Genomic DNA, 27,491 nt, shown 5'->3' with positions numbered 1-27,491 from the left:
CAGATTTTAGAACATGACACTGACACTAACACTGACATTGACATTTAGAAAACGAAACGAACACGACTCATACTGACAGTTGACATTTGACAGTTGAAATTTAACAGTTGACATTTGACAGGACAACAAAACCAAAGACAATTTTGGGGCAAACGAAGGTAAAGAGAAAATCGTTATGGAATCACCGAAACGTAAGTTCGCCGGTTGTTGGCTAGGGCAAAATGTTCTGTATTGCATTGGCGTTAAAGAATCTACTAGTCTCTTCGTAATAAGGCGAAGTAAATTTGGCTAGGGCCTCTGTTATATAGCCACCTCTTCGCTTACATATTTTATTTACATGCGTGAGTGTAGCCGTAATACCCCCCTAAGATGCAATAAAAAAAAACTATAATCCATTTTCAATTAATCATCTTGTTGTCAACAGACTTCAACCATAAATAAAAGAGTGTAATTCGTAATGTATACTGTATAGGCTTGCCACTCAAAAATCTGTCATTTTTCCTAGTGTGTATAAAGTTTTATTTGTTAAAGAAATGTATGATAAAAGCATAATTTCAAAATAATATTAGCTCGATGCACTCCTTCACCATATAAACTATAACTGTGCAAAATTTCATTCACCTACGTTTCCCCATTTTTCGTCAAAAGGGATAATTGGGTTTTTGGCTCACGTATTATTATATAAAGAGTGCAATTAAACCTTCCTGCCAAATTTTGATATATTGATCCTTGTTATAATAAAAATACACGTATTTTTTCTTTTATAATCACTCAGTACTAAAATGTTGAGAAATTCCGAAAGTTATCCTAAAAAACACTACAATTAATGGACACGATGCGTCGGCCGCGCGTCACGTGCACCCGCGCGCGCGCCTCGCCCCGCGTATCCCTCGCTGATTCCCTCGCGCCACGAGTGACCGTTCTGCAACGATTTTAAATGGGATAAAATATGTCTATGAAAAAAAAAATAACACCCCTAAGGATACCTAAGCCCTGGAAAAAATTTGGTAGGAAGGTTTAATTGCACCCTGTAGATAGCGGCACAGTTTACTTGTCATCTCGCGGTGTACCGCCAAACCGCGCGTACGGGCAGACGGATATATCCAGCTTTACAAATAGGTAATCATGCATTTTAAAATAAAATTATCTATTAATAAATAAATCATAATATAATATAATCTTCACAAAGCAGATTACATTGGCACACCTTATCAACCTTTACTTTGATAACTTTATGCCGTGGTCTCGAAACTCCTACATAAAGTCGGTCAATACTGGATTGTTTTAAACGCAATAGTTTCATTCTTTCATTTCGTTGTCGCTGAAGGCGCTGCACATATCTTCGTTGCGACTGTAACATGGCCAAACTCGCAGTTTTAGGAACTCTATCTGAATTAGTAACGTCCCCTATATCCGCCAGTTCTGTGTCTACTATGTCCTTCTGATCCAAAACTAAACCAACATTCGTCCGAATGTTAACTTCTTGATCCTTAAAATTGAGATAAATCGTGGCTTGGTCGACAACTTTCAGAGAAAAGTTTTCGTTTATTTTAACTGCCTTCATCTTTATGGGGAATGGTTTGAATTTCTTCTGCTTGCTTTTGATAAAGTTTTGCATCGCTATAGCTTGTATTTCTTTGTCTTGTATTTTCCTTACCTCGCTGGGCTTTCCCAGTTTCGCTATATTCATGTCTTTGGGCTCGAGCGTGGTTTCGTTCGTGACGTCTTTCAGTTCGGGTGGATCATTCAAGGTGTGCCACTTCCAACGCGTGACTGGTCCCAAAGTTTTGTCTAGCAAAACACCCTCAGTTTGATTGTACTTGAGCCTGCGATCGATAAAATAATAATATAACCGAAATGAAAATCAGCGACGCGCGACTCGCGAGTGATGATGAATTGAATTAAATTAAATTTAATACATTACACACTTTTGATAACATCAGCTAAAAATCTGGTTATATGTATGGGAGCTATGTTGCCACGGACTGCCGGACACATTTAACTTATTACAAATCTAGGGATTATAACATGTAATACCTAGGATGAGATATTATAGTAGGTAAGTAGTTTAATTCAAAAAAGTAAAGTAAATTCTACGAATATTAACAATTCAAAATGCTTAAATTCGTTGAATTATTGCCGACTACTATACCTACCGAACATTCCCGTCGTGGTCGTAGACAACTCCATTGCCGAGGTGGTCAAAAGTGGCCAAAACGGTTGAAGGCTTGTGGCGACCACTTGGATCCGTCTCACCTTTACTATACACTACTAAGCGCTTTTCATTATTCTCTTCTGCAACATTTTGAATAATTTATAAACCATACTGCCGTGAGCTCCTAGGAATAATTATAAAAAGCTACATGATGCCCGCAACTCCGTTGCGTCAAAACTAATGTATCGCGCAGGAACGGAAGGGATAAAAAGTATCCTATATCCTTTCCCTAGACTCAAAAGTATCTCCATACCCGTTGGAGCCGATTCCGAGATTCCAATTATATATATACAAGAATTGCTCGTTTAAGGCGCAGCGCAGACGACAGACTATCCGTGACGCACTTTTTAGTCTGTGGAAATAGAACCTATGCAATTACACATATGCAGTAACGCACACGTCTGCAGCAAAACCGGATCAGCGGTTTAGGGACGAAGTGGAAAAATAGACAGACAGTCAGACACACTTTCGCATTTATAATATTAGTATGGATGTTGCAGAGGGGAGATCATACAGTGCCCAGACTACCCGCATCCGCTACCTATTTAGCCTATATACAAGTCATGCGCAGAAAAAGTTAGCAAATCGAGCAAGAAGATCATTAATAGCATAGAACATTGCTTATTCTGTATCTAGGTTTATTTAGGAAAACCAGGCAATTATTATCAAACTATTTTATCTTATAATGTAATAATTGGTTGTATTAGTTACCTTCAGGCACATAGTGTTCGAGCGCCACTTTTCCGTTTCGGTAATATAACTTGTTTTTTTTCTTCGCTATATCTCCCTCCCCATTCTCCGAGTGACCTCCTTTCTCTTTTTTCGAATGATCTTTTTCCCCTTTCTTCGAATGATCTCCCTCCCCTTTCTTTAAAGGGAGGTCACCCTCTTCTTTCTTCGAATGATCTCTTTCCATTTTATTCGAATTACCTCCTTCCACTTTCTTCGAATGTTCTCCCTCTCTTTTCTTAAAATGACCTACCTCCCGTTTCTTCGAATGGTCTTCGTCTCCTTTCTTCAAAATATGATCTCCCTCCCCTTTCTTCGAATGACCTACCTCCCCTTTCTTGGACTTCGCATGATCTTCTTCCTCTATCTTTGAATGATCTACCTCCCCTTTCTTCGACTTTGAATGTTTTCCCACTCCTTTCTTTGAATGATCATCCTCTCCTTTCTTCGAATAAACTATCTCACCTTTCTTAGAATGGGCTCCGTCTCCTTCTATTGAATGATCGCCCTCACTATCTTCAAAGTCTGCTAGCTTTTCGCCGGTGTTGTAAAACATTTGTTTTTTGTGTTTGTTACGGTTAAACCAATCAAATTCAGGGTGGGGTTGCTTCATTTTGTAACGAATCATCTGTTAAACAAGTTTTTTTATTGACCTGGAAACTTACGACCTCTAAAGCTATATTTGCTAAACAGTTAACAGTTTTGTCTGCTTGGTAAAATAACAATGACAAAGACATAATGAGTACTTGTCACTTGATAAGCTGAGAAATCTTTTAACTTAGAAATTCGAATAGCTTCACAAATAAAGTTTCAACAATACTGTAGATCTAACTCAAGAAATAGAAGACTAAATCATCACCTTTCTAACAGTTTTTTCAGTCGGTAGTTTTGTCCAGCCTTTATCAATATAATTTTGATTAGACAAAGCATATCTTGTTGTCCCCTTAGGTGGCTCTTGATCAGCCTGTAAATGTATGAAAATTATTTTGCACTTATTTTGTAAATTCTAAGTGAACACTAGAATTTGACTATAAAGATCTTACGTATTACCATCATAAGGCTATACAAATATATTATGGCTTAGTATAAAAGTGTGTATAAAGTAGAAATTACATAAAAAAAAATGTAAAGAACATCCAAAATAAACGACAGTTACATAATGACAGTTATCTATGAAGCTAAAAACCATAAAGTTAATGTTAATATACCGTAACTAGCGGAAGGTATATTAACTTTATGCTAAAAACTCAGGCTAAAATCCAAGAGTAAAAATACAAAGTTTCTAATTATTACTATAGTAAAATGTGAACATGATGCGATTGATAAAACTTTATTAAAAATTCTTACGTTCTTTTTCATAGGCATATTTTTAAGCAGAAAGGTTGCTCAGAAGAGTGCCGAAAGTAAATATCACTATTGGGTTTTACTTTATTTGTCGACTGAGACCTACTTGAATCGTGGATCGTGATATGACAATATAGTAATAGGAGGTGGCGTTATGGCCATAAGTATTCAAATTTCTATTTTGTTTGGTGAGCCGAAGGGGTTAGCAAAGCCGAGGCACTGTATTGATATACACAGTAATCAGACTCATTATTAGTTGATGAGATCAGAAGTATTAAGACTATACCCCTTCCAGTATTGCTAAACGAACTCAAAGATGTGAGTAGTCTATATGAATTACGTACAATTTATTATTTTTCTTTTATCTAGTCCTTATTATATATCTGTCCAATTTTAATTTTGATGATAATCCATAAATTATGTAAATAAACTTAAAAAATCTTACCTGTAGTGCGTCATATTCGCTATCCTTAATTTTAATCTTATCACTTAATTTTACTTGTTTCTTCACTTTCTTAACACCTCGCTTATCTGGTACATCTATTTTACTTACTTTAACATCTTTAGGGTTAAGGTCATGAGATATATTCTCTTTTTCTTCAAGTCGCTTAATAATATCTTTTAAAAGACTTTGTGTCTTACTGCTAATGTTTGGGTCTCTTACATCTATATTACTTACTTTTCCTTTAGGTTCTTTAGACTTTTTTGATATTTTACTTTTACTTTCCACGAGTTTTTTACTCGCAGTAAACAATTCATCGACTTCACCTTCGCCGTTATTTTGTTGATCTTTTATTTCTTTATTATCGTCATCAGATTTAATATCTGTAATTAATTCCTGATCATAGTTTTCTTCTAAATCTTCCATACTACGTGTATCTTCCTTTAAACTATTTGTATCTGCGTTATCGAACGATTCTTTCGGATGTGTATCTTTTTGGTGCTTTTTATCTTCTTCGCTTTTCCGAGACCTAACGTCTTCATCGTCGGTGTGTTTCTTATCTTTTTCTTTTTTTCGTTTTTTCGTTATTTCAGACTTTTCTCGGGATACAGGACTTTTCTGAGCTTTTTCGTGATTTTGTATGCTTCTTGGCTTCTTTGATAATTTTCTCTCAGTTAATGTTTTATTTTTGTTTTTTACACTTTCTTTAGCATTATTCACTTCTTTCGTTCTTACTGTTTCCTTAGTATTGTCCATTTCTTTCGTTTTCACGTTTGCTTTAGCAATATCTACTGCTTTATGTTTTCCGTTCATGTTTGAGGTATCAAACTGCCCATTTTTGTTTTGCTCGTATGTTTCATAACTTTTTGCATCGAAGCATTTTAATTTATTTTCAGTAGCATATTTCTCTGCAATTTTTGCTGACCAATTAGCGCCGCCTATAAATTCTCCAATATTGGGTGTTTCTGTGGTTTTAGCGAGATTAAAGCTTTCTTTTTCGAAAATATCTCTTAATATTTCTGTTGAACTCTTATTTTTGAGGTATCGTATTGGCACACTTTTATCCAAGTCTTTCTCCGGAAACCAGAAGCGAAAGTATTCTTGTTGTTTTTCTGATAAAGTAACTTCAATTCGCTTTTCATTGTTATCACTAATTTGGTTTAGGGCATATATATCTTCTTTCCTACTTTCTTTTAACTTAAATTTCGAATAAGTACTTTTTAATTCTTCTTGCATTTCAACAGTATCATATGTTGCTACTGATTCTTTTGAATCACCTGGCACGCTCGTTTTAGGTTTTGTAAATTTCTTAGGTGAATGTGTGGAAATTAGATAGTTATCATCTCGTTCATACTGCGTAACTGGAGGAAATTTAGCTCCGCTGGGTGTAGTTTTGATGCTGTTGCTTTGTGAGACAACATGCTTTGGCGCATCAATGATATATTTTTCATCTTTTCGAAGAATCTCATTTTTACAGTGACTACAAAGAAAATCAAGAAAATCTATTCTCTCAGCTCCAGCTATTTTTTGTAGTGGTTTATATTGTAATGATAGTTTGTATTTGCACCGTGAACAAGAAACATATTTATCTGAAAATACGGATTAAATTATTACGCACTTCATTTAAGCGGTATATTAATAGTCTGACGATTAATGGAAATTGTTAAGAAATAATAATAAAAAGATTGAATCACAGTAATGTACTTACCCATAATTGAATAAGCAAATTATATTAAATGAAACTTTAAACAGCGTTAATTTCCGTCTGAATATAATCAGAATCACTTTCGTATGTATGTACTAAGTAAATACTTGAATACAATAGCAATTATTTTAAAAATTCTTAAAAATTATTTAACACAAAGTTGAAACAACAATAATATATATTTTTATAACAAATTAAAATCTTTTGTCTACACCTCCAGTCAGATTGACAAAATGTTCTGTACAAGTTCTGTCATAAAAACTCTATAGAGCAATATTGACAATAATTATTATTGTTCATGGATTAGTGATTAGGTACCATTGGATCCATTCTACATTACATTTTTTTTTTTGCCTAATTTAGTACATAATCTTGTACAAGATCTATAAAAGATCTTATTTCTAGGAATAATTACAAATTATAAATACTGACAAATTTATTTAACTACTTAGTCTTTTTTCTTTTTGAAGAATTTTAGTATCCTCTGTTTCAATGTCGGCTCACTTTCCAAGGTCTTCAAAATGAGTCGCTTCGTGCAAATGTTGTGTAGAGGTCCAAATGCTAAAGCAACTACAGTGCATGCAAGACATATCACATTGTAGGGCATACTGAAGTCTGGTGTGGGAAGAGACACCATTGCACCATTTGTTCTAAGCACTATGGGATACCCTGAAATTAATAAAAAAGTTTTAAATAACATCTATAACCCTAATAAGGAAAGTTTACATTGTCACTTATTGTAAAAGAAACTTATGAAAAATTTCACATAAACTACAGCTAAAGCGCAATATTTGTAAAGAATATGGTATTGTGTTACTATTATTTTTACAAATTTCATACTTACAAGGCCTTGATGCATTAAAAGTAGAATCATAAGTGATTCCCGAAACTGGGAGACTGGTGTAGTTTCTAGCAGTAGGTAAATTGGCAGAAATCAAAGCAGAGCCAATATAGAACCCATGATTAGCATCAGGTGGATATTCTTGCCATTTCAAAAACACAAATTCAAAATCAATGCTGATTGTTGTTGTTGTCTTGGGTGGTAATTTAAGGAGCAGTTCCAAGTGATAAGGTCTCTGTCTACTCCTTCCTGGCGAGTAGTATTGAGACAGAATAACTTTACTCTCTGCTTCTCCATTTATTCTCAAAGAACTCAGCTGTAACGGTAGCCACCATGGAGCATTCTCTAGTAGCACAATGTTGATAGGTGCCCAGTAATTGTTAGTTATCTCTGTAACTATACCACCAAACTCTTTACCATAACCAAGAACATGGCGGGTAAAAGTCAGTGGAGGAGGAATGCCAACAAGTATCTTATCCTTGGCCTCATACTTTGCTGCAATATTTATCATTGTGCCATTGGGTTTGATATTGTATATAGCAAGTGTGGTTTCACTCCCTCCTCTCTGCGAAAGCACAGTGCTATCAGGTATTGGATTCAAAGCAAAAGGGTAAGCACTGTCTGAACTTGTATCAATATAAATTTTGCTGGATGTTGCGAGAGGACATCCTCCCGGTAACCCTTGACCAAACAATTTCCTTAAGGACCAATCCATTGTATTAATTATTTTGAAATCATACACAAGTGCAACTGTTTGCTTTATTTCAATTCCCACCTGAGAGCAACCATTATCTAGGCATATCTTCCTCATGTGAACTCCTATGGAGTGATAATTGGTATTGTGTATCATTCTAGAATTAAGTAGAGAGGAAAATCCATGACTAGATTCACAGGGTAACAGTTTCTTCCATGGGGTCAAGTTTTCAGTGCATACTATTTCTCTTGGCAGTGATGAATATCTTAGGTGTGATGTTATATTCCGCTTACTGTCAACAGCTCCCGAAGGCCACATTGCCATGCGTGGTGTAATAGTATTAGCGTATTGTATAAAATTCAACGATGCACAAAAAAGACCAGACAATGTTGAGCTTAATTTGGCCCATTGGACATCAATATCTTCCACACTAGGATTAAACCATGCATACAATTCAGCTCCAGGCGCCGCATCAGCTATAGGATAGCCCCACTGGTTGTGCCTCCATTGTCCTTCTGTTAAAGTCAAATGAAGTTCTTCTACATTATGTCTAGTCATAACTTCTCCCAGAGATCTTGGTGCATAGTAAGTATGTTCAACTGTAAAGTAGAAATGGTTTTCATTATTAAGTTAGGCAATACTTTGTTATTTTATCAACAACATGTTAAATGTTGTTGATAATACTATTATCTATTTGTGAAGTGGTCGCTATTACATTATTAGCAAAATCTAGTACCAGGAAACCTAAGGAATTTTAGCTCCAAGCTCTAAAGAAAATGGAGTAAGTGGTCCTTAGTCACTGTACCGATCCTGAATCATAGAAAATCCTTAAAGCTTGTGCAGCAAGTAGTGTATTATGGAATACATTATAAACCTTCAAAATTTGTTATGAAATATGTATCTGAACTAGAATGTCATTAATATAATTATAAGTTGCTGAGGTATCGTCGTAATATATTATAACATTCTTGTTATCAGGATAAATAATGTTATAAGTGTAAGAAGTTATTTAAAGGAATCTTACAGGAATCTCCATTTAATGTTGTAATAAAGTTAAAGTTTACATAAAGATGACTCGGTGGGAGTGGCTTGATGAATATTTCTTCTTTAAAATCATCACAACTAGCCCGATATATAAATATAAACAGCAGAAGCACACAAAACGACTTCATTTTTGTAGACTTCAATAAATAATCTTTCAGGGGTTTTATTAATGTTGTGAAGTATCAGGAACTATTTTTTACATTCATCTTATCTGACCGTTCATAATAAAAATTATTTTTGGTAGGTTCTATCACTAATTAAAGGCAAAAACCAGGCAAAAACAGCGTATAGAGCAAATAGAGATAAACATTCAAGCTTGACATTTACACAGGGTGACCATATTTAAATTACAGATCCTGCCATACTTCGGTCAAAAAACTGCCAAAGCCTGTAGTAAAAAGTGCCCAAATTTTGCCAACTTATTTACTGTTGTTTTAAAGTATGAAAAGTAAAAATACACATTTTATATTGCAATTTTTTATTAGATTAAACCTATCTTATCGTATTATAGACTATAGGAGAGAGCCTTGTATCGGTGTATGTCATGTAAAAAGCGTATCAAGCGTAGGTAGTCTGTCAAAAAAGTGAAAAAATTAAAAAGTGGTAACATCGTAGTGTCATCCTTTTCAAATCAATCTCAGAAAAAAGGGATGACACTACGATGGTGCCACTTTTTAATTTCTTCACTTTCTTTCATCACCACACCTCCACACCAGTAGTTAGCTAGTATAATGCCACCACCAGAGAGTTGTTAGTATAAAGCCACCACCAATAATAACTATCACCCACGACACCAGTTACCACACAAGAGAAGTACAGTTCGACAAGGCTGTTAATGAACGTGGCGAGAAAAGGAACTAATGCTTAGATATCATACGTAAAAACGTCATTTTTGACAGTTCTCCTTTACCAGCAGCGCCCATTGACATAATTGACATATCCATTTAAAGCCAATAGCCGTGTTGGTTTCATTTTTTCGCAGTTTGGCAGCTGACTGTCAACTTCATAATGGAGTGTCATGTTCTAACAATTTCTGTCAGATTTTAGAACATGACACTCACACTGACACTAATTTTTAACTTTGCGCATGCGCAATGTACATTGAAAAACTAAACGAACACGACTCTTGTCGAACTGTACAGGGAAATACCCCGTAAAGTAAAGGGTTGCCACTGTCGGAAATTTGAGATGCAATAATAAAATTTATTTTTCATACCCCAATCCTGCCAAAACCTGCCAAATTTTTAAAACGTCAACCGATCATGCCATAGGCCAAAATAAGACGCCAATCCTGCCAAAATGGCAGGAACCTGCCACATATGGTCACCCTGCATTTACACTTCTACACAATAGACTACAGATTATGACATTTCTTTTTTCTATTTGAGAACAATTTAAAGGCAGAAGGCAGACTTATTACACCTTAATAAAAACCTACCTGTTTTTCTTTAAAATAAGGCATTCATTACTTTAAAAACAGGCAGATTTTAAAGCAACCTTGATAAATATTGTGTTTTTGTGCGTTGTCCAATGACTAGTAAGCAGTACTGTCCAATCACTAGTCATTTACCCTAGCAGAATTTTTTAGTTTTGTAGTGAAATTAAAAAGGTTAGGTGTCATTCAATAGCACTCTATCGGTCAACTGTCAAGGCTCAAGCTGTCAATGTCAAAATCGAAATACCTACAATCATTATTTTCATTGCACAATTTTAATTTATTTATTTAATAATACACCCGCTTTTAATTATTCTGAAACAATAACTGGAACATAATATTATGAGAGTAATCAATTACTTGATACTGGCAGCTTAACATGGAAATAACACTGACTGTTGTATTGTTAACAATCTACAAAGTAAACAATATACTTTAGGTACCGTACTTATCGGCTATCGATGAGACGTGTTGGTGTTAGTGGGAGGATTAGCTAATATAAAAATGGATAGTGAACTTCTTGATATATCCACTAGTAATAAATTGCAACTTGCGTATGGGATTGGTCATATTTTAAACGATGTTTGTGCCAGTCTCTGGTTTACGTACTTTTTAGTGTTTTTTCATTTAGTATTAGAGTTTTCTGCCTCTCAGGCGGGATATCTTATGTTAATAGGCCAATTTACTGATGCTTTAGCAACTCCCTTTGTTGGATATCATTCAGACCACACAGATAATCTCATAAGTGCAAAATATGGAAAAAGAAAACTTTGGCACTTGTTTGGTGAGTGTATTTTTTATTTATTTTTACACCCTTTTTATCCAATTTCCCTAATTAATATTATGTTTTATTTTTTGTATTGTTACAGGTACAGTGTGTGTACTTATATCATTTCCTTTTATTTTTGTTGAGTGCATAGGCTGCTCGACTACACATAAATGGGCACAGATGTACTATTATTCAGCCTTTATAATAATATTTCAAATAGGTTGGGCTTCAGTTCAAATATCACACCTTAGCCTAATTCCAGAGTTAGCAGAAGACCCACATGTCCGGACTCATCTTACAGCTATTAGGTATTAAAATTAGTATGATTTAAATTTATTTTATTTATATTACATAATAATAAAGTCATAAATATTCTTTATTTAAAAAAAGAGAATTCTTTCAAAATTCAAAGTTGCATGTTAAAGTTAGCTAACTTATATTTTTTTTTGTGTTCTCACAATAATTTTTTTCTTTACTAATATATTATTTTTACAGATATGGCTTCACAGTTTTCTCGAATCTCTTTGTATACATCTGCACATGGCTAGTACTGCACTTAACAGGAAAATGTGATACAGAGGTATACTAAAGGCTTTCATTGACAATTTTTAACATAATGTTTTAAAACATTTAGGTTTACTTATTTTGAACATTCCTTTCAGCAAATTGGACCAACTGATGCATGGAAGTTTAAACATATTGTCTTGATCGTCCTCGGAGTAGGTACAATTGCATCAATAGTGTTTCACTGTGGAGTTTCTGAGCGTCCCTCAAGGACTGCCTTAACTTACGAAGAGAGGAGAGCTGACACATTACACACTTCTATGTTCAGAAAACCTATATTATATCAGGTATTATGACTACATTGGTTGAGTCAACTATTCAACAAATTTTTGAAATATTTAATATTAACAATCTATTAACTAACCATAAATTAGTTTAACAAACTTTGCCCTTGCATGTTTGTTTACACAAATAACTTGTCAACATATTTCCATCAAGAATTTTTCTTCAGATTGCAGGTATTTATATGAGCACAAGATTAGTTGTTAATGTGTCCCAAATGTTGATACCACTGTATTTACACCGAACCCTGGGACTCCCTGCTCGAACTTTAGCTGTGGTGCCACTGGCTATTTACGTTGGAAGTCTCTTTGCTGCCGGTCTTCAAAGATTAGCTCCAAGATCTATCACTCGCAAGATTAACTATTTTCTTGGCTCTGCATGTTCTCTCAGTTGTTTTGCATGGATCTACCTTGACTATGACGAAATGTATAAGATATATTACATTTATCTTGTAGCTGTTTTAATAGGTTAGTTTAAATTTTAGCCATTGGGTTTTTAGAGTAATTAATATATTAAAATCACAACACTCATTAAAAGTGACGTAATTCAAACTCTACTTTAATAACAGAAACATAATATTATTTATTAAGACTTTGTTACAAAGCACAATTTTGTTTTTGCAGGTTTTGGTGGTGCACAAATGCTAGTAACTAGTTTGGCACTAACTGCCGATCTCATCGGAGAGAGTACTCATGCTTCAGCATTTATATATGGAATCATGAGTTTCACGGATAAGCTGTCATGTGGCCTAACAATTGCAGTGATACAGATGTTGTAAGTATAAGAACTGACTTAGAATTTCGGGAGCTGGAGTGCATTTCTGTCAAACGATGTGCTGATTATTGCAACAGCATTCACGCTCCTGCTGAATATTAACGCTTTGATCGCTGCATAGTTTCATGAAGATTTCATGTCGTCTATAATAATATAAGTGCTCTGCCGAGAATATTCCTATAACTGCTCAATGCGCGAGCTCCAACAATCTTTTAAAAATGACGCATAGTTTTAGGAAAATTTCATGTCATCTATAATATAAGTGCTCTGCCTAGAATATTCCTATAACTATTCAATGCACGAGCTCCAACGATCTATTAAAAATGACGAAATGAGTGTTGACTTTTTTAAACACGGATGCGGTCGAACTCATTTTGAAGTTATATTTAAATATTGTTATGTTTGGTCCATGTAATTGTATATGTATTTACATTTTTTTTCAGTGCAGAACAATCTGGAATCGACTACTATCGACTTGTTTTGGCCGGCGTTTGCGGTGGAGCTACAATACTTGGACTTGCACTTACATTATTATTGCCTAATCAGACGCACAATATTCTCGTAAATGAAGGTAGCTACCAATTTGATATTATTTATAACATTGAGATAATGATTTATAAGTACTGACAACTTACTTTATACGTTGATATATTTTAAATTAGTCAGAAGTACCTTACTAACAAAGTTTACTTAAACTAGAAACAGACCTTTAACCCCACTATCAGTCAGACTTGGATCAGCAAAATGCATCATGCAACACTGTTACATAAAGATTGTATGATGTTAGTCTGAGTCATATTTGTGACTTAATTTACAATAATACAATGCTACTTAGTATAGTCTGTTCACTAGGAAATGTCCAGATTCCACTCGAGAAAGGATAATGTTTTGCTATTGTTTGTTGAATTGCCGATAGTAGAACCAGTTTGCCGCCGACCACGTGCATCTGCAATACTCGGAACAACTGACCTTGATCCTTTTCATATGCATTTTCTACCTACGAGCGCTTCAAGAAAAGTTAAACCTTTTCTAGTCAGTAATATTTGTTACACCTTATGAGTAAGTCGAGTGTTAGGGATCAATCCTTTTTTAGTATAATAAGCGAAGTTTTATTAAAGTTTTATTTACATGATAATTTCATCAAGTATCAACACTGCTGGATTGCTCTAACTCTTAAGTGGCGGCAAAATGGGTTTACTATCGGCAATTCAACAAACAATAGCAAAACATTATCCTTTCTCGAGTGGAATCTGGACATTTACTAGTGAACAGACTATACTTGCAATGTTACAGATTTATTTTCCTAAAAAGAGACAAGCATTTCAGGTTAGTAGGATAGAGGATAGGAGGATAGGGCCGGATCAACCACATGGCTATTTGAGTTTAAATACGAGGCCCCGCGAATTTAAGGGCCCTGCCAAGTTATGTCAAATTAAAAAATAGAAGATATTGCGAAAGAATCGCATTATTTATTTATTTTATTATTTAGTAATCATAATTGTATTAAACCAATCACGAGGTTTTAAATGCATGTGGCGAAAAAAGCAACTAACGTTGCCATCATACAAAAACGCCATTTTTTGACAGTTCTCCTTTACCAGCAACGCCCCCGCCCACGTGCATTTATAACCTTGTTGGATCAGCTGTCATCTGTCAATTTCTCTGGTCAAAGTTAAGGTTAAATTTGCCTTAACTATAACCATAACTTTAACCACGCCTCTGGTGCAACCCAACCTAGGTGTTTGTACTTTTAACTGGCAGTTAAATTTTATAGCCCCAAGCAATGATATTCTACTTATACAGATATGTTACGTCCATACTATTTTTAGGCTTAAATCTCTTCCGAACAGTTTTCAAATTCAAAATTGCAGATTGTTCGAAAAAATAATTGAAAATGTAAATAATCGAGGTATTTATTGCAATCAAGACATGTGTTAAGAGATTCCATGAGTTTTGTTTACTTTCGAGTCATAATTGGTACAATTTCGAAACACGCACGACGTCATTTTCAATTTATTTGGGTAAGACAAGACGCGGCACGTTCGTGACTGCGCTCGATGCAGACTAAAGACGGCAATTGGGCCGTATTTGAAGCTTCACAACGCGCACGGTAGTAACATATCTGGTTTGAGTATTTCACCATTGGCCCCAAGTAGTATTAGCCCAGGGCCCCCTAATCTCACGGTCTGGCCCTGTGTGATTGCATTGTTGACACTAGCAGCTAGCTCACACAAGTTGCAGTGGCGGAAAAGTATGGCGAATACAATTTTACACTTACATTTTAAATTTTGTTTCAGAAAGCTCATCTGTAGGCGACCATAGCGAAATAGAGGAACACCGTGGAATTGAATGAATATTTGTTGTAGATACAATTATAAACAATGACATATCAATTTAATATAAGTATTATAAAAAGTCTAAAAAATATTTTGTCTGTATTCTGTATACAGGTGCCGAACGCGCCGCATTTCGTGTACTATGCGGTGCGTTCGACGCACTACGGTGCTGAAAAATGTGCGTTCAAGTTTATCAGATAAAAGACATTAGACAGAAAGTTATAAATGTTATTAATCTTAAGGCACTCATTGTCCTTTGGATCAAAAATAATTGTCATGTTAATTAGTAGAGAAGCTCTCAGCTCTCTGGAAATCTTAATATTATTTAACTTCTTAGATATAGTATATTTTGTATTTAAATTATATTATTAGTACTTATTTGTACTTATGTAAATTCTACCCATAAAAATATATTATCATGGGCGTACCCAGGTAGTGGCCGGAAGCGGGGAGGGCAGCTGCCCTATAATAATATATAAAATAAACGTCAATTTTCCTGGCAAGTGGGAATTAAAAACAGCCCCCCCCCTAGCTGAAATCCTGGGTACGCCCATGAATATGAATATTATATCAATTCCAAATCAGTATTAACAGAAGACATATTGATTTAGGTAAAGGTTTAATTTTGTTATTTATTGTTGGTTGAGTTTATTTTAATAATATTATTGTTAGTTGAAGTTTGAGATTTCATTAACTGAGCTAAGCACATATTACTTATATTGTTATTTATTTATTTTTATAATTTGATCCAAGTAACTTGTAAATAAATAATGTGAAATACTGTTATTTGTTTCTTTGTAATTATAAGTGGGCGCCTAGACCTACAATAATATCACGTATTGCGTAAGTAATATTATTGTCCGTCTAGGATTGATATTGAACATCGCGCGCATTCATAGCCAAGTCAGTTAGACATTTGAGATTTCATAAATTCTCACCAAGCTGAAAATCGGTAAAAATTTAAAGTTCCCCATAATTCCCTTGTGTGGAAAAAGAAAATACTCAAACGACGATTACAACTTTAACTTTTTGAATTTAAATTTAAAACTTTAAATTTTGAACAACAGCTATGAATCGTTAGGTATATATTTAAATAAATAATCGGCCAAGTGTGAGTCGAACTCGCGCTCGAAGGGTTCCGTACCATTATACAATAGAGCAAAATTAGGCCAAAATTATTTTTTGTATTGGAACCCCCCTTAATTTTTTATTTTATTTTAATATTAATTTTTTATTTTATTAAATATTAAAGTTCACATAATATTATAACTAAGGACTTTGTGAAAAATTCAAGTACCATTTGCCATTATTGATATAGACCAAAAATGCAAAAAAATCATGTTTGTTGTATGGGAGCCCCCCTCAAATATTAGTTTTATTTTGATTTTAGTATTTGTTGTTATAGCGGCAACAGATATACACAATCTGTGAAAATTTCAACTCTGTAACTATTACCATTCTTGAGTTGCAGCCTGCTGACAGACATTGTGTGTATACACAATCTGAGCTATTACCGTTCTTGAGTTACAGCCTGGAGACAGACGGACAGACAAGGAAGTCTTAGTAATAGGGTCCTGTTTTTACCCTTTGGGTACAGAACCCTAAAAACGGTGGCTCGTAGGGAATATTGACAATGAAATTGCTCATCTAGGAATCCAGTTATGCAGAATTTGTAAATGTTATGCAGTCTTCCAGGTGAAATTTTAGTTTCGTCAATAAAACATACCAAAAAAGTTAAATTAAATTTTAATTCTATAATGCACAAAAAATATTCTCCTCTGCTTTATGACTTAAGATTTTATCTCCAAGCTTAATTTAAAGCAATAAATAATCAGTAATCATCACAACTTTAAAACCAAAAGCACTTTCAGTGAAAGCTAAATAAAGCTCATTCTTTGCATCATTTGCAACATCTGATTATATTTTTAATCAGCAGCAGTTAAAGCCACAACTGTGAAGCGGACCTCGGTGGGGTCACGCGCCATGAACTCCTTGCACACTTTGGCAGCATCCTCCAAGAGCGAGTCCTCTGTGGTCGGGCCGTGATTGATAGGAAAAGCTTTGTTCCCATCCAGCTCATACAAGGCTCCATCGCGATGTACAAAAGTAATGAAATGGTGGTTAACAGGATCTTCGGCACTCGGCGTGTTGGTCTGACCCTCCAGAGCCAGCTCCTTGTGAGTGTTGACTATTCCAGCACAATTCTCAAACAGCTTCCCTCGTGCAGCTGGATCCAAGGGCTTGGCTTCGTTAAGAAAATCTTTAAGAATACCATCGCTTAGTTGAATTCTATCGGTGTTATTGGCGACCCCGTGTACGAGGGCTATGGTCCCACAAGCGTTTCTCACGTTTTGTTTCATATAGAAAAGATTATTGGATACGGTTTGACCTTTAGATAAAATATCGGCTTCCTCCTTCTTTTTATGCTCCTCGTAAGCTTCAGACACGGGAAATAGCAGTGTCACTGAGAGAACTGGGCGGGGAACGAACACGAGCAATTCGGGATCCAGTCCCATTATATCCGTTATGTTCCACTTGGCAGGAACCCCGAGTTTCTGAAGGAATTTATTCATAACATCGGGGTTCGATTCTAAGGGAATAAGAACTTCAGACGCCATTTCAACCTGAAAATAAAAAGTAGGTATACAGGTACCGGCTTTTACTTGTTGCTATGATAACTCAAATAATTATAATTAATAATTCCGAATATAGTAAATGTCATACATATGATTAAAGACAAAACGTCGCACCTTTTTAGGAAATTAGAAAGTTACAAAAGTAGGTATCAAATTCTAGTTTAAAAATGTATGAAATAGGTAACGAAAAATTCGCTTCGCAACGCCGACCGATAAAATCTGACAGCTGATTTTGACAGCAAATATGAGTCATGACCATGGTCATGACACTTGATAGATTTTTTTTTTCATATAATGGCACATCGGCTATAACCATGGCCAGTGTCGAGTATAATATTATGGCGGGAAAACAATATTCTTTAATACAATTTTTTTCTATATTATCGTCAGGTCAGTCAAGACTCTGGTCTAAACTCTAGTCAAAGTCTAAGTATAAAGTCAATACAGTCAAGAAGTCAAGTCGGTCGATTCAGTAAAGTGGTAGGACGCTTTACTAAAACTTTTGATGGAGTTTTGGAGGGAACACAAAAGAGCACGTTTCTGGTTATTACATCACTTTCCCACACTTGTGCACGATAACGAATACGGTATTTAATATTATGATGATAATTTCCAACGTTTTATAAGTTCGAAGTGTTAAACTTCATATTCAGTTCACATCGATATATGTCAGTATTGTATATTATTGTCTTTAACCCGTTAAAGACAATATCTTGTCAGAACTGTAAACTTTACATAATGTAATGAAAAAATATAAAAAATCGAGATAAGCAAAATACGATATAACCCCAACTAGAAACATATTTTGTCACTTTATTGTCAATCGTGATTCGTGGCTTGTATATAAAACTAGGAAATATGAAAAAAAATTGACAGAGGGTTATTGACCGCTACCCTACGAATAATTAAAACTTTATTATTCGTAGCCGCTATCACCGAGAATCGAGGTTGACCGATAGGACACTGGACAATTATTATAGGCACTGAGCGAAGCGATTTTATTTGAATGTTCTACAGATAGGTCATAGGAATGTTTACACTAGTTAGAGAGAGACGGACCAAGATTTATGAGTTATGACCTCTTACTCGACACGTGCTTAGACGCACAGTAAGCTTTCCAGTTATAACTTATACGTAGTATATCATTCATGAAGGTATAATACCAAATATATACTACTAGTAATAATAATAGCTCCCACACCGGTTCGGTGACGGTGGCCGGTTTCATTGAAACCAGGCCAGCTACGCAGGAGTCATTTTATAGTGCCCAGGTGTGTGCGCAGTACACAAGAGCACTCTCTATTCCTTTACTCTCATAACCCAGTGGGACGGCAAACCGACACGACTAGCGAGAGATCAGGCGCAGGGCCGACTTTTTACATGCCCATCCGACGCATGGATCATCTTACTTGTCAGACAATCAGGTGATCAGCCTGCATTATCCTAACCAAACTTGGAAATAACATGTTTCCAACGCGGGAATCGAACCCACGACCTCCGAGTCAAGAGCCGAGCTCTGAACCACTGGACCACGGAGGCGTTATACTACTAGACTACTACTTACCAGTAATCTGTGTATAATACTTTAATTCCATGGATGGGCCACTTAAAAAAACATGATTCATTGTCAAATGTCAGTTGCAAACTGTCAGTCTATAATCTTACTAGTAATCTGTGCTGTCAGTTTCACAAAATGGGCAACGTAGTTTTGTTTTCACAATATTAAAATGTTAAAAACTTTGCTAAATTAAAAAAGAATAGCTGATATTGCTCATAAATTTTAGCAAATATAATGTAATTTTTAACACTAACAATTTCTTAAAAATCTTGAACCATGGCAGTTTGTGGACTCAGGACAATTCTGCTTATTGTCTGCATTATACAAATGGTTAGTTAAATTAAAAACAAACAAAGCAATCGATAACCTATAAGTTATCTAAATTAAATATTAAAGTTTGTAATAAGTCATTGAATAAAATAGTTCTGTCATGAATCATGATGTTAATAATTTTGGCAGTTAACTGTCCAACTGTGGATGCTTTAGTCATGCTTTGATCAAATAGAATAGATTATTGACATAATAAATAAATCTTTTCTTTGTGTTAAACAATAATTGTGGTTTACAAATAAATACATTTAATTAAGTACTAGTGCCTTTGTTTACAATTAATATTTGCAGATAATTTTTTTTCCAGATATTTACAGTACAAAGACAAGTGTTTGATTTCTTGGGATATATGTGGTTGCCCATAATTGCCAACTTCCTCAACATTTTGTTCATAATATTTGGTTGTTTTGGTGCTGTGCAATATGTTACAAGATATCTTGTTTCTGTAAGTATCTCACGTTACCTTTCCGTTTTCCGTACCGTTAGTTTCTACACACTTATATACCATTTATTTCATAAAGAATGCTGTTTAAGTACTCAATGTTGACAGCAAATAATAATAAATTATTATATTTTTTTATTTATTATTTACAGCAAATACACACATAGGTTTTGCTGCAATATAAGTACAGTAGGGCCTCAATAGTCCGAACCCCAGCTAATCTGAATACCTCTATAATCGGAACGACCTCACTTACCCTGCACAAATCACCCCTGCAGTTGCGCCACGGCATTCTAGTGCCGAGTAAGGTTTTATTGACCCGGCGTCAATGACCTGAAAATAATTACATGGACTATGACGTCGGTTCATTTTGACCCGAAGTTTGTAGATAATTTTTAATAAAACTAAATAAGCTACCACAATTTTGTTTATTATTTACTTAAAAAGGGGACTTTAATTATGCATAAAATTAAAGAAAAACCTGTGTTATAAAATAAATATTTTTGTTATTGGCTTTCTTTACGGCAGATGCAAACTCAACCTTGAAAACATAATGTGTATGTTAATTATATATTTTCCAAAAATTTTGTTACCTATGAAGGAAAAAATTTATTGATGAATTGAATGAGAGGTTGATATAAAATATAACCGGTGCCATAAGCAAATCAGATGAAATAACTGCCGCGTTATCGGAGCTTACTAAAAATGGAAAAGAGGTACAAATCTAGTGTTTAACCGAAACTTTTATCAAAAAAGGTATAGAGCAATTATTAAAAATCCTAACTTTAAATTAGTTGCTTCATATTCTCGAAACGCTAAACGAGGTGGCTCGTGCACACTCGTCAAAAATAATATACATTGCAAAAGTCTAGGTATTGTTGGTGATTTATCCTGCGATTTAGGCTTCGAGGGCGCTGGCATTGAACTTACGTTTCATAAAATTATAATAATCTGTATATATAGAACACCCAATAGTAATCCTTCGATCTTTTTTGACAAGTTAGAAGCACTTTTACTAAAAATTTCAAATAGATAAAAAAAAATACTTTGTGGGGACTGGAATATCGATACTCTTAAATTAAACAATAATAGTATGAATCTTAGTAGTTTATTAAAAAATATTGACATTACGTATCATATTAAATTACCAACTAGGAAAAGTGCTTGTCTTGATCAATTTGCAAGCAACATAAAAACATTAAAAGTAGACATTGTCCATCTAGGTCTATCGGATCACGAGACAGCCCAAATTTTATGCGTTCACATTAAAAAAAGGCCGCGAAATAATTAACATGGCTTGAATGATCTCGAGACTATAAGAAATATAATTTGCAAACTTTTTGTAAGCACATATCTTCTTTAAGTTTTTCGGAGGTATACGAATAATTTAAGTAATCTAAACGACGCGTTCAATAAGCTCCACGAGTTATTTAAACTTTTTTATGACTTATGTTTTCCGGAGATTATTATATTCTAGAAAAGCAATATCAATGACAGAAATACATGGTTGACAAAAGGTATTAAAAAGTCATGCATTATAAAAAGAAAACTTTTCTTCAGTTACAAATACAATGCCTCGAATAAAAAATTTAACTACAAAAAATACAGAAACTATCACACAATTCTAAAAAAATGCATTCGTAAGTCATTGCAGCTACAAAATCAAAATTATATATACAAGAAAAAAAACAAATGTAAGGCGGTCTGGGAAGTTATTAATAGAAATATTGGTGATATAAATAAAAACAATGATATTCAATCAATTATATACAATAATAAATCTCATTCAAACCCCTGTGACATTTGTGAAATATTTAATAATTTTTATATCAATATGACTAATACCCATAATTTTAATTTTAATACAGATGACATTAAAACAACCTTAAGTAATAATATCATAAATACAATTTTTCTAAAACCGACTGACAAGAATGAAATCATTAGCATAATAAAAAATCTCAATAATACAAACTCCGTAGGATATTAAGACTAGTGTCATTAAAGCGTGTGCTAAACATATTTCTGGACTGTTAAGTGATTTAATGAATCTTTCCATTGAAGAGGGTGTTTTCCCGGATATGCTTAAAAAGTCTATTATAAAACCCTTATTTAAAAAAGGTGACAGTCACGATGTAAATAACTATCGACCAATAGCCTTAATACCGGTTCTGTCTAAAATATTTGAAAAGGTCATGCTTGAGAGACTGTATGATTTCGTCATTAATAACGGGGTACTAAAATCAGAACAATTTGGGTATAAGAAAAACAGCAGCACGTCCCTTGCATATTTTCACTTAATAAAACATGTTACAGAAGCAATTAACCGAAAGCTACCAGTAGCAGCAATCTTTTTAGACATGACCAAAGCCTTTGACTTTGTCGATCACAAACTACGTCTCTATAAGTTGTACAAATACGACATACGAGGAAAAGCTTACGAGTGGATCAAAAGTTATCTATCGGGTTCGGTAGGGTTCAAAAGTTATATATCGATCTCTATTCAAAATTAATAAATACGGAGTCCCTCAGGGAAGTATACTAGGACCTTTTATATTTCTGTTATATATTAACGACCTTCCAAACGTCACAATGTATAAAACTATATTATTCGTAGATGATACGACCCTAATAATTGAATGTAATGACCAAAAATCATACCAAAATGAAATTAATAAAAATCTTGACAAAATTCTAAAATGGCTGCATGATAATAATTTAATTGAATCCTATCTATATAGTATTTTGTAATTACTTATTATAGTTCAATAGCTGATATTTTTGATGTTCAATTGCACGCCATTTGTATGGCAGAATGTATAAGAACAATATACTAATTAATGTTAAGACCTATGTAACACTACATTCTTGCAATAAAAATATTCTATTCTATTCGATTCTATTCTATAACTAACTAACATGAAAATAAAAAAAAATCAGTCTTCTACTTCCTCATTTATAGTTATAGAACTACTACAGTTATTACAATATGCAATCATACCCTAGCATATAAAAATTGGACATGATGTGCATGTGTGAAGTGTTTTTTTAATCTTTTTTAGATGAACACACTTCATATCTTTTGTAAGTTCCAGGATTTTTTTCACTTCTACCTAAATATGTGGTCCTTAAGTTCAATGCCCAAAGCCTCAGGCTGCTTTGGGCACTCAAATCATCAAAGTCTAACTCTTCTAATAACTCTAAAATCCTTTCTGGACTGTTAGTTAATGGCATTCTTCTTCAAAACGTAAAAAATAAGGCAAAACAATATTTTTATACTAACAAAAGTTGGTCACGAATTCGGCAGCTGTCCCCCTGCCCCTACCTGGGTACGCCCATGATGTTAAGCCTTCCTATATTTCCTTTCATTTCACAGACATTATTATTTGATTAATAATAATCAATCTAAGGGCACTGCAGTGCGCACGCCAAGTTTTATTTTAATAATTTGTTTTTTTTTTTCAGTATGGAATTTGGAGCTGTATGTGGTTAACTTGGAACATATTTCTTATATGCTACTACCTCAACACTGGCTCCTTAGATAGGGTAAGTTTATAATATTAAGGTGTTACCACCTAAATATATAATATGAATCTGCAGAAAATAACAATAGACAAGTCATCTATTGCATCACAAAATTTGGACTTAGAATTATATAATTTTAAGAAGAGCATTTAAAAGAGAAAATCAAATTCTAATAATAATAATTTAACTGTATCCTCACCATAATATTCTATTTTTAGGAAGGTGGTCTTTTGTCATTGGGAACTGGAAGTGTCAGCTGGTGGGAGAGTAACGGGTGGGGTTGCCAGCCTGTCTGGGGTGAAGTGGACGGGCCCGGAACGTTGAGACCGGCTCGTGTTGACGGATGCTTCTTTCAGTGGCACCATGTTGAGCTAGCTCAATCCTCAACCGCCGCACTGCTCACTGCCATAGCACTGCCATTTTCTGTGATCCTTACGTATAGATCCTACTCGAAACCAACATTCGGTAAATATTTTTTATGTAGTAAAAACTAAAAAATAAAAAGTGGTATCTTATTCCACAAAATTGAGTAGCTAAAATATTGTATAAAACAGTATTTAAAATTCCTTTTTTTTACAGCGAAAGAAAATTACGAAATGCCCATAAGATCAGTCTACACAATCGAAAAGGTGAAAACAAACGATACAAACATAAGCGAGAGCTCCATGAAACCGATGACGCCGCGTCGGGTGAAGCGCCGGTCGGGGTCGAGGAGCGCCGGGTCCTCTGTGAGACGCTCCCGACGCTCCTACAGAAACGCGGGCTACCTGGCCTCCAACACCTCTCTGCCGCGCGAGTCGCGACAGCCGAGACCGACGTCCGCTCACTCCTCGTACTCGAACTTCCACGCCGCCCGACCCGTGTCATACCAGGCGCCGGAAAGCGAGACGACCGCGAACTCACCCGAAATAGACTCTCCGCCCCCTGTGGAATCTGTGCCGATTCTAACCAACCGATACGACACGATACGGAGCCGCAGTAGGAGCGGACGCGACGTGGCCGGGCCGTATAATGACAACTACGATCCGAAGGAGACTGTAGCACCGTACGAGACCATCGGGCGTTACGATCGGAACTACGAGAACCGTTCCGAGGGTGCCCGGGACTCGCCGGGGTACGGGGGCGGGGCTTACGGGTATAGCGGCGGGGAAACTTGGGAGCCTCCTCCCCCCGCGCCGCCGTACTCCCCGCGCGCCACCCCGCAGGCGCCCGGCCCGCCGGCGTATCATCCCACCAACGACATCTATAATGTCAACTAACAAGTAAGTGTAGACTCGAGCTATGATAATAGTACAACTTGTACGATTTAGCTAAAGGGTGAAAGCGAAGTCTTAAATCCATGCACACCCACCTAGTTACTTATATAGGTGTAGTAAGCCACCATTGTACAACGATCTTAATTCCTAACCTTAGCAATAAAATATTTTTAATTTTTTTTATACTAATTTACATGTTAAGGACTCTTCTATTTCTTCTATAAACGCTCAGCAATAAGCTCAAATATATTATCTAGTTTTTGTATTTTATATAATATTGTTTACAATGCACAGAGATCTGAGTGAATTGAAACATTTTGAGATCTATCAGACGTTAAAAATTTCTTATCTTATTTAGATCATAGGGAAATATGTACTTAATTTACTTTAAAAGTAAAAAAATATATTTTATAACGAGGCAAAAAAATATGTAAAAGGTTCTATAAGTACTGAAGTGTAAAAAAAAGTTAAAAGAATCTCGAAAATCCATTGTGATAATCTAATTATTTAATTATATGAATGTGTAGGTATGACATTACAAGTAAAGAATAAGTTTTGCTTAGTTCAAAATATAACAAAAAAGAGGCCAAGTGTAAGTCGGACTTGCGCAGGAAGGGTTCCGTACCATCTAAGAGCAAAAATAGGTATGGTGATTATATTATTATTTTATTTTAATTTTATTACTCAAGTATTTTGTGAATATTTCAAATACCTATGTGTGCCAACGTATTATTGATATAAAGCAAAAAGGGCAAAAAAAAATCACATTTGTTGTATGAGAGCCCTTGAACATTAGATTTATTTTGTTATTAGTATTTGTTGCTATAGCGGCAACATACTTCAATGCTAACGATATAGCGACAATAGGCAACAATCTATGACAATTTCAACTCTCTACTCTCTAGCTATCACCGTTCTTCAGTTACAGCCTGGAGACAGACAGATGGACAGACATCGAAGTCTTAGTAATACGGTCCCGTTTTTACCTTTTGAGTACGGAACCCTAAAAATCGTTAAGTACTTGTATAAAAAATTATATACATTCTTTGACTTGACCTTGCAATTTTATTCTATTTATACCTAACAATACAACTAGTTATTTGTTACTGTTATAAACTTTTAAACACTTTTAAAATTAGTGTGATAAGGAATTGCAGCCATATCATTGTTAATTTATTTTTTATGTATCTTCTATTATTTTAAGATTTTTTCATAATATGTAGTGCACATTCCAAAGCATACATCTTTCTTATATTGATATTATCCGTAACCTGTTATTTACTTTAGGATTATTCAGTAATTTTTTTATCGATCTTATAATACTCTTTGTAATGATAGTTTAATGCCTCTATGCCATTTTAGTATGTAGTTGTAGTTTTAAGATTTTTATCTATGACCGAAGCACTAGTGTATTTTTGTTCACTTTACATTAATAATGAATAATGAGTAGTTCATGAAAAGTATAATATCCTTAAAAATAAAAAAGTTACTGAATGGTTAAGCCTTACAATATTTTGTTCTTGTTTGTTAAGCTACTTTTCCATTGTTTTAGACAAGGATATATAATTGTATAATATTATCATGTCCAAATTCTAAAGGTACTGTACCAATCAATGCAGCAATCGATTTTGCTCTATGCCACGCCACGGCAGTGACAGGGAATGAAACCTATAAGCCTGTCATAAAGTTGCATTTTATTCACAAAGTTAATATACCTAGCGGAATAGAGCAACAATATCGAGCTGTCAAACGAAACCAAAATTGGTTTCATCTGTGTGCAAAAATATGTGTATGTATACACTTACACAAGCATGATTGAACATGATTTCTATGAGATTAAATTGTCAACGTGCGGCACGTGCCGACTGGACGTCAAATAAAGAGTGCTGCTGTCATGTATCACACATATCTTTCTACCACGCAGTGTCACTGATAGTGACATCTCTCTTGCTCAGGCCTTTGTTTCTCTATTCCGCTAGGTATATTAACTTTATGATTTTATTTGAATTTTTGTCGGTGTGGTGCAAAGATCAGGAAATCCCCTTTAAGCATCATTTTTATTAGTAAGGAATTAGGTAGTATAATAATATTATGTATAACAGGGACCATCCTCTTTCCGTCCAAACCTATAAACATTGTACTACAAGAATATATTTAAAAAAAATCTATGATTACTATTTACTACATTTAACATTCCTTATGTAATTCCATGTCTCTTGCCTTAATAGGGAATATTAAGCTAAAAGTATTTTAATATTTTTTTTGTACCGATTTTACTACATTTTATACCTAGTTATAAATTTTTTCTTTTCTGTATTATAAAAATATCTTGACAAGATTTCAGAAGTGTTTCGTATATTCAAAAGCAACAGAAAGTTTTGAAGTTTTGTGGATGTATTAAAAGTTCTATCTCTAAAACACTTTTTTCAATTGGATGTTATAGTATGTTGAAGTGTATTTACTATGATTCTGTGAAAATAAAACATCGAGCTTTACTAGATTAAGAATTCCTCTACTCTTTAAGTTTACAGTTATCCAAACTAATTTTATACCAAATATACACTTTCTAT

At 34.5% G+C, this 27,491-nt stretch overlaps 4 protein-coding genes across 4 annotated transcripts; 2 read left to right on the top strand and 2 right to left on the bottom strand.

Annotated features, from left to right (window-relative positions):
* Positions 1-1,162: 1,162 nt before the first annotated feature.
* LOC121730682 lies at positions 1,163-9,333 on the bottom strand. Its single transcript, XM_042119824.1, has 8 exons — positions 8,995-9,333; positions 7,280-8,569; positions 6,886-7,104; positions 4,734-6,319; positions 3,804-3,908; positions 2,927-3,572; positions 2,157-2,295; positions 1,163-1,826 (listed from the first exon to the last, which is right to left on the bottom strand). Exons 1-8 carry the CDS (start codon positions 9,140-9,142, stop codon positions 1,163-1,165), a joined length of 4,797 nt encoding a protein of 1,598 aa, XP_041975758.1. The 5' UTR covers positions 9,143-9,333.
* A 1,376-nt stretch (positions 9,334-10,709) lies between these two features.
* LOC121730426 (major facilitator superfamily domain-containing protein 12-like) lies at positions 10,710-15,203 on the top strand. Its single transcript, XM_042119452.1, has 8 exons — positions 10,710-11,233; positions 11,319-11,526; positions 11,714-11,798; positions 11,881-12,069; positions 12,234-12,531; positions 12,688-12,838; positions 13,282-13,409; positions 15,136-15,203. Exons 1-8 carry the CDS (start codon positions 10,954-10,956, stop codon positions 15,189-15,191), a joined length of 1,395 nt encoding a protein of 464 aa, XP_041975386.1. The 5' UTR covers positions 10,710-10,953; the 3' UTR covers positions 15,192-15,203.
* A 1,700-nt stretch (positions 15,204-16,903) lies between these two features.
* Positions 16,904-18,048, bottom strand: LOC121730427 (ubiquitin carboxyl-terminal hydrolase isozyme L3). Its single transcript, XM_042119453.1, has 2 exons — positions 17,925-18,048; positions 16,904-17,798 (listed from the first exon to the last, which is right to left on the bottom strand). Exon 2 carries the CDS (start codon positions 17,790-17,792, stop codon positions 17,100-17,102), a length of 693 nt encoding a protein of 230 aa, XP_041975387.1. The 5' UTR covers positions 17,793-17,798; positions 17,925-18,048; the 3' UTR covers positions 16,904-17,099.
* A 1,455-nt stretch (positions 18,049-19,503) lies between these two features.
* LOC121730648 lies at positions 19,504-25,337 on the top strand. The gene is made up of 5 exons (XM_042119788.1): positions 19,504-19,698; positions 20,006-20,143; positions 23,606-23,686; positions 23,884-24,130; positions 24,245-25,337. Exons 1-5 carry the CDS (start codon positions 19,645-19,647, stop codon positions 24,922-24,924), a joined length of 1,200 nt encoding a protein of 399 aa, XP_041975722.1. The 5' UTR covers positions 19,504-19,644; the 3' UTR covers positions 24,925-25,337.
* Positions 25,338-27,491: the final 2,154 nt, after the last annotated feature.

This window comes from Aricia agestis, chromosome 9 (genome assembly GCF_905147365.1).
Source record: "Aricia agestis chromosome 9, ilAriAges1.1, whole genome shotgun sequence".
Classification (NCBI taxonomy): Eukaryota; Metazoa; Arthropoda; class Insecta; order Lepidoptera; family Lycaenidae; genus Aricia; species Aricia agestis.
This window is presented reverse-complemented; position numbering and strand designations above follow the sequence as displayed.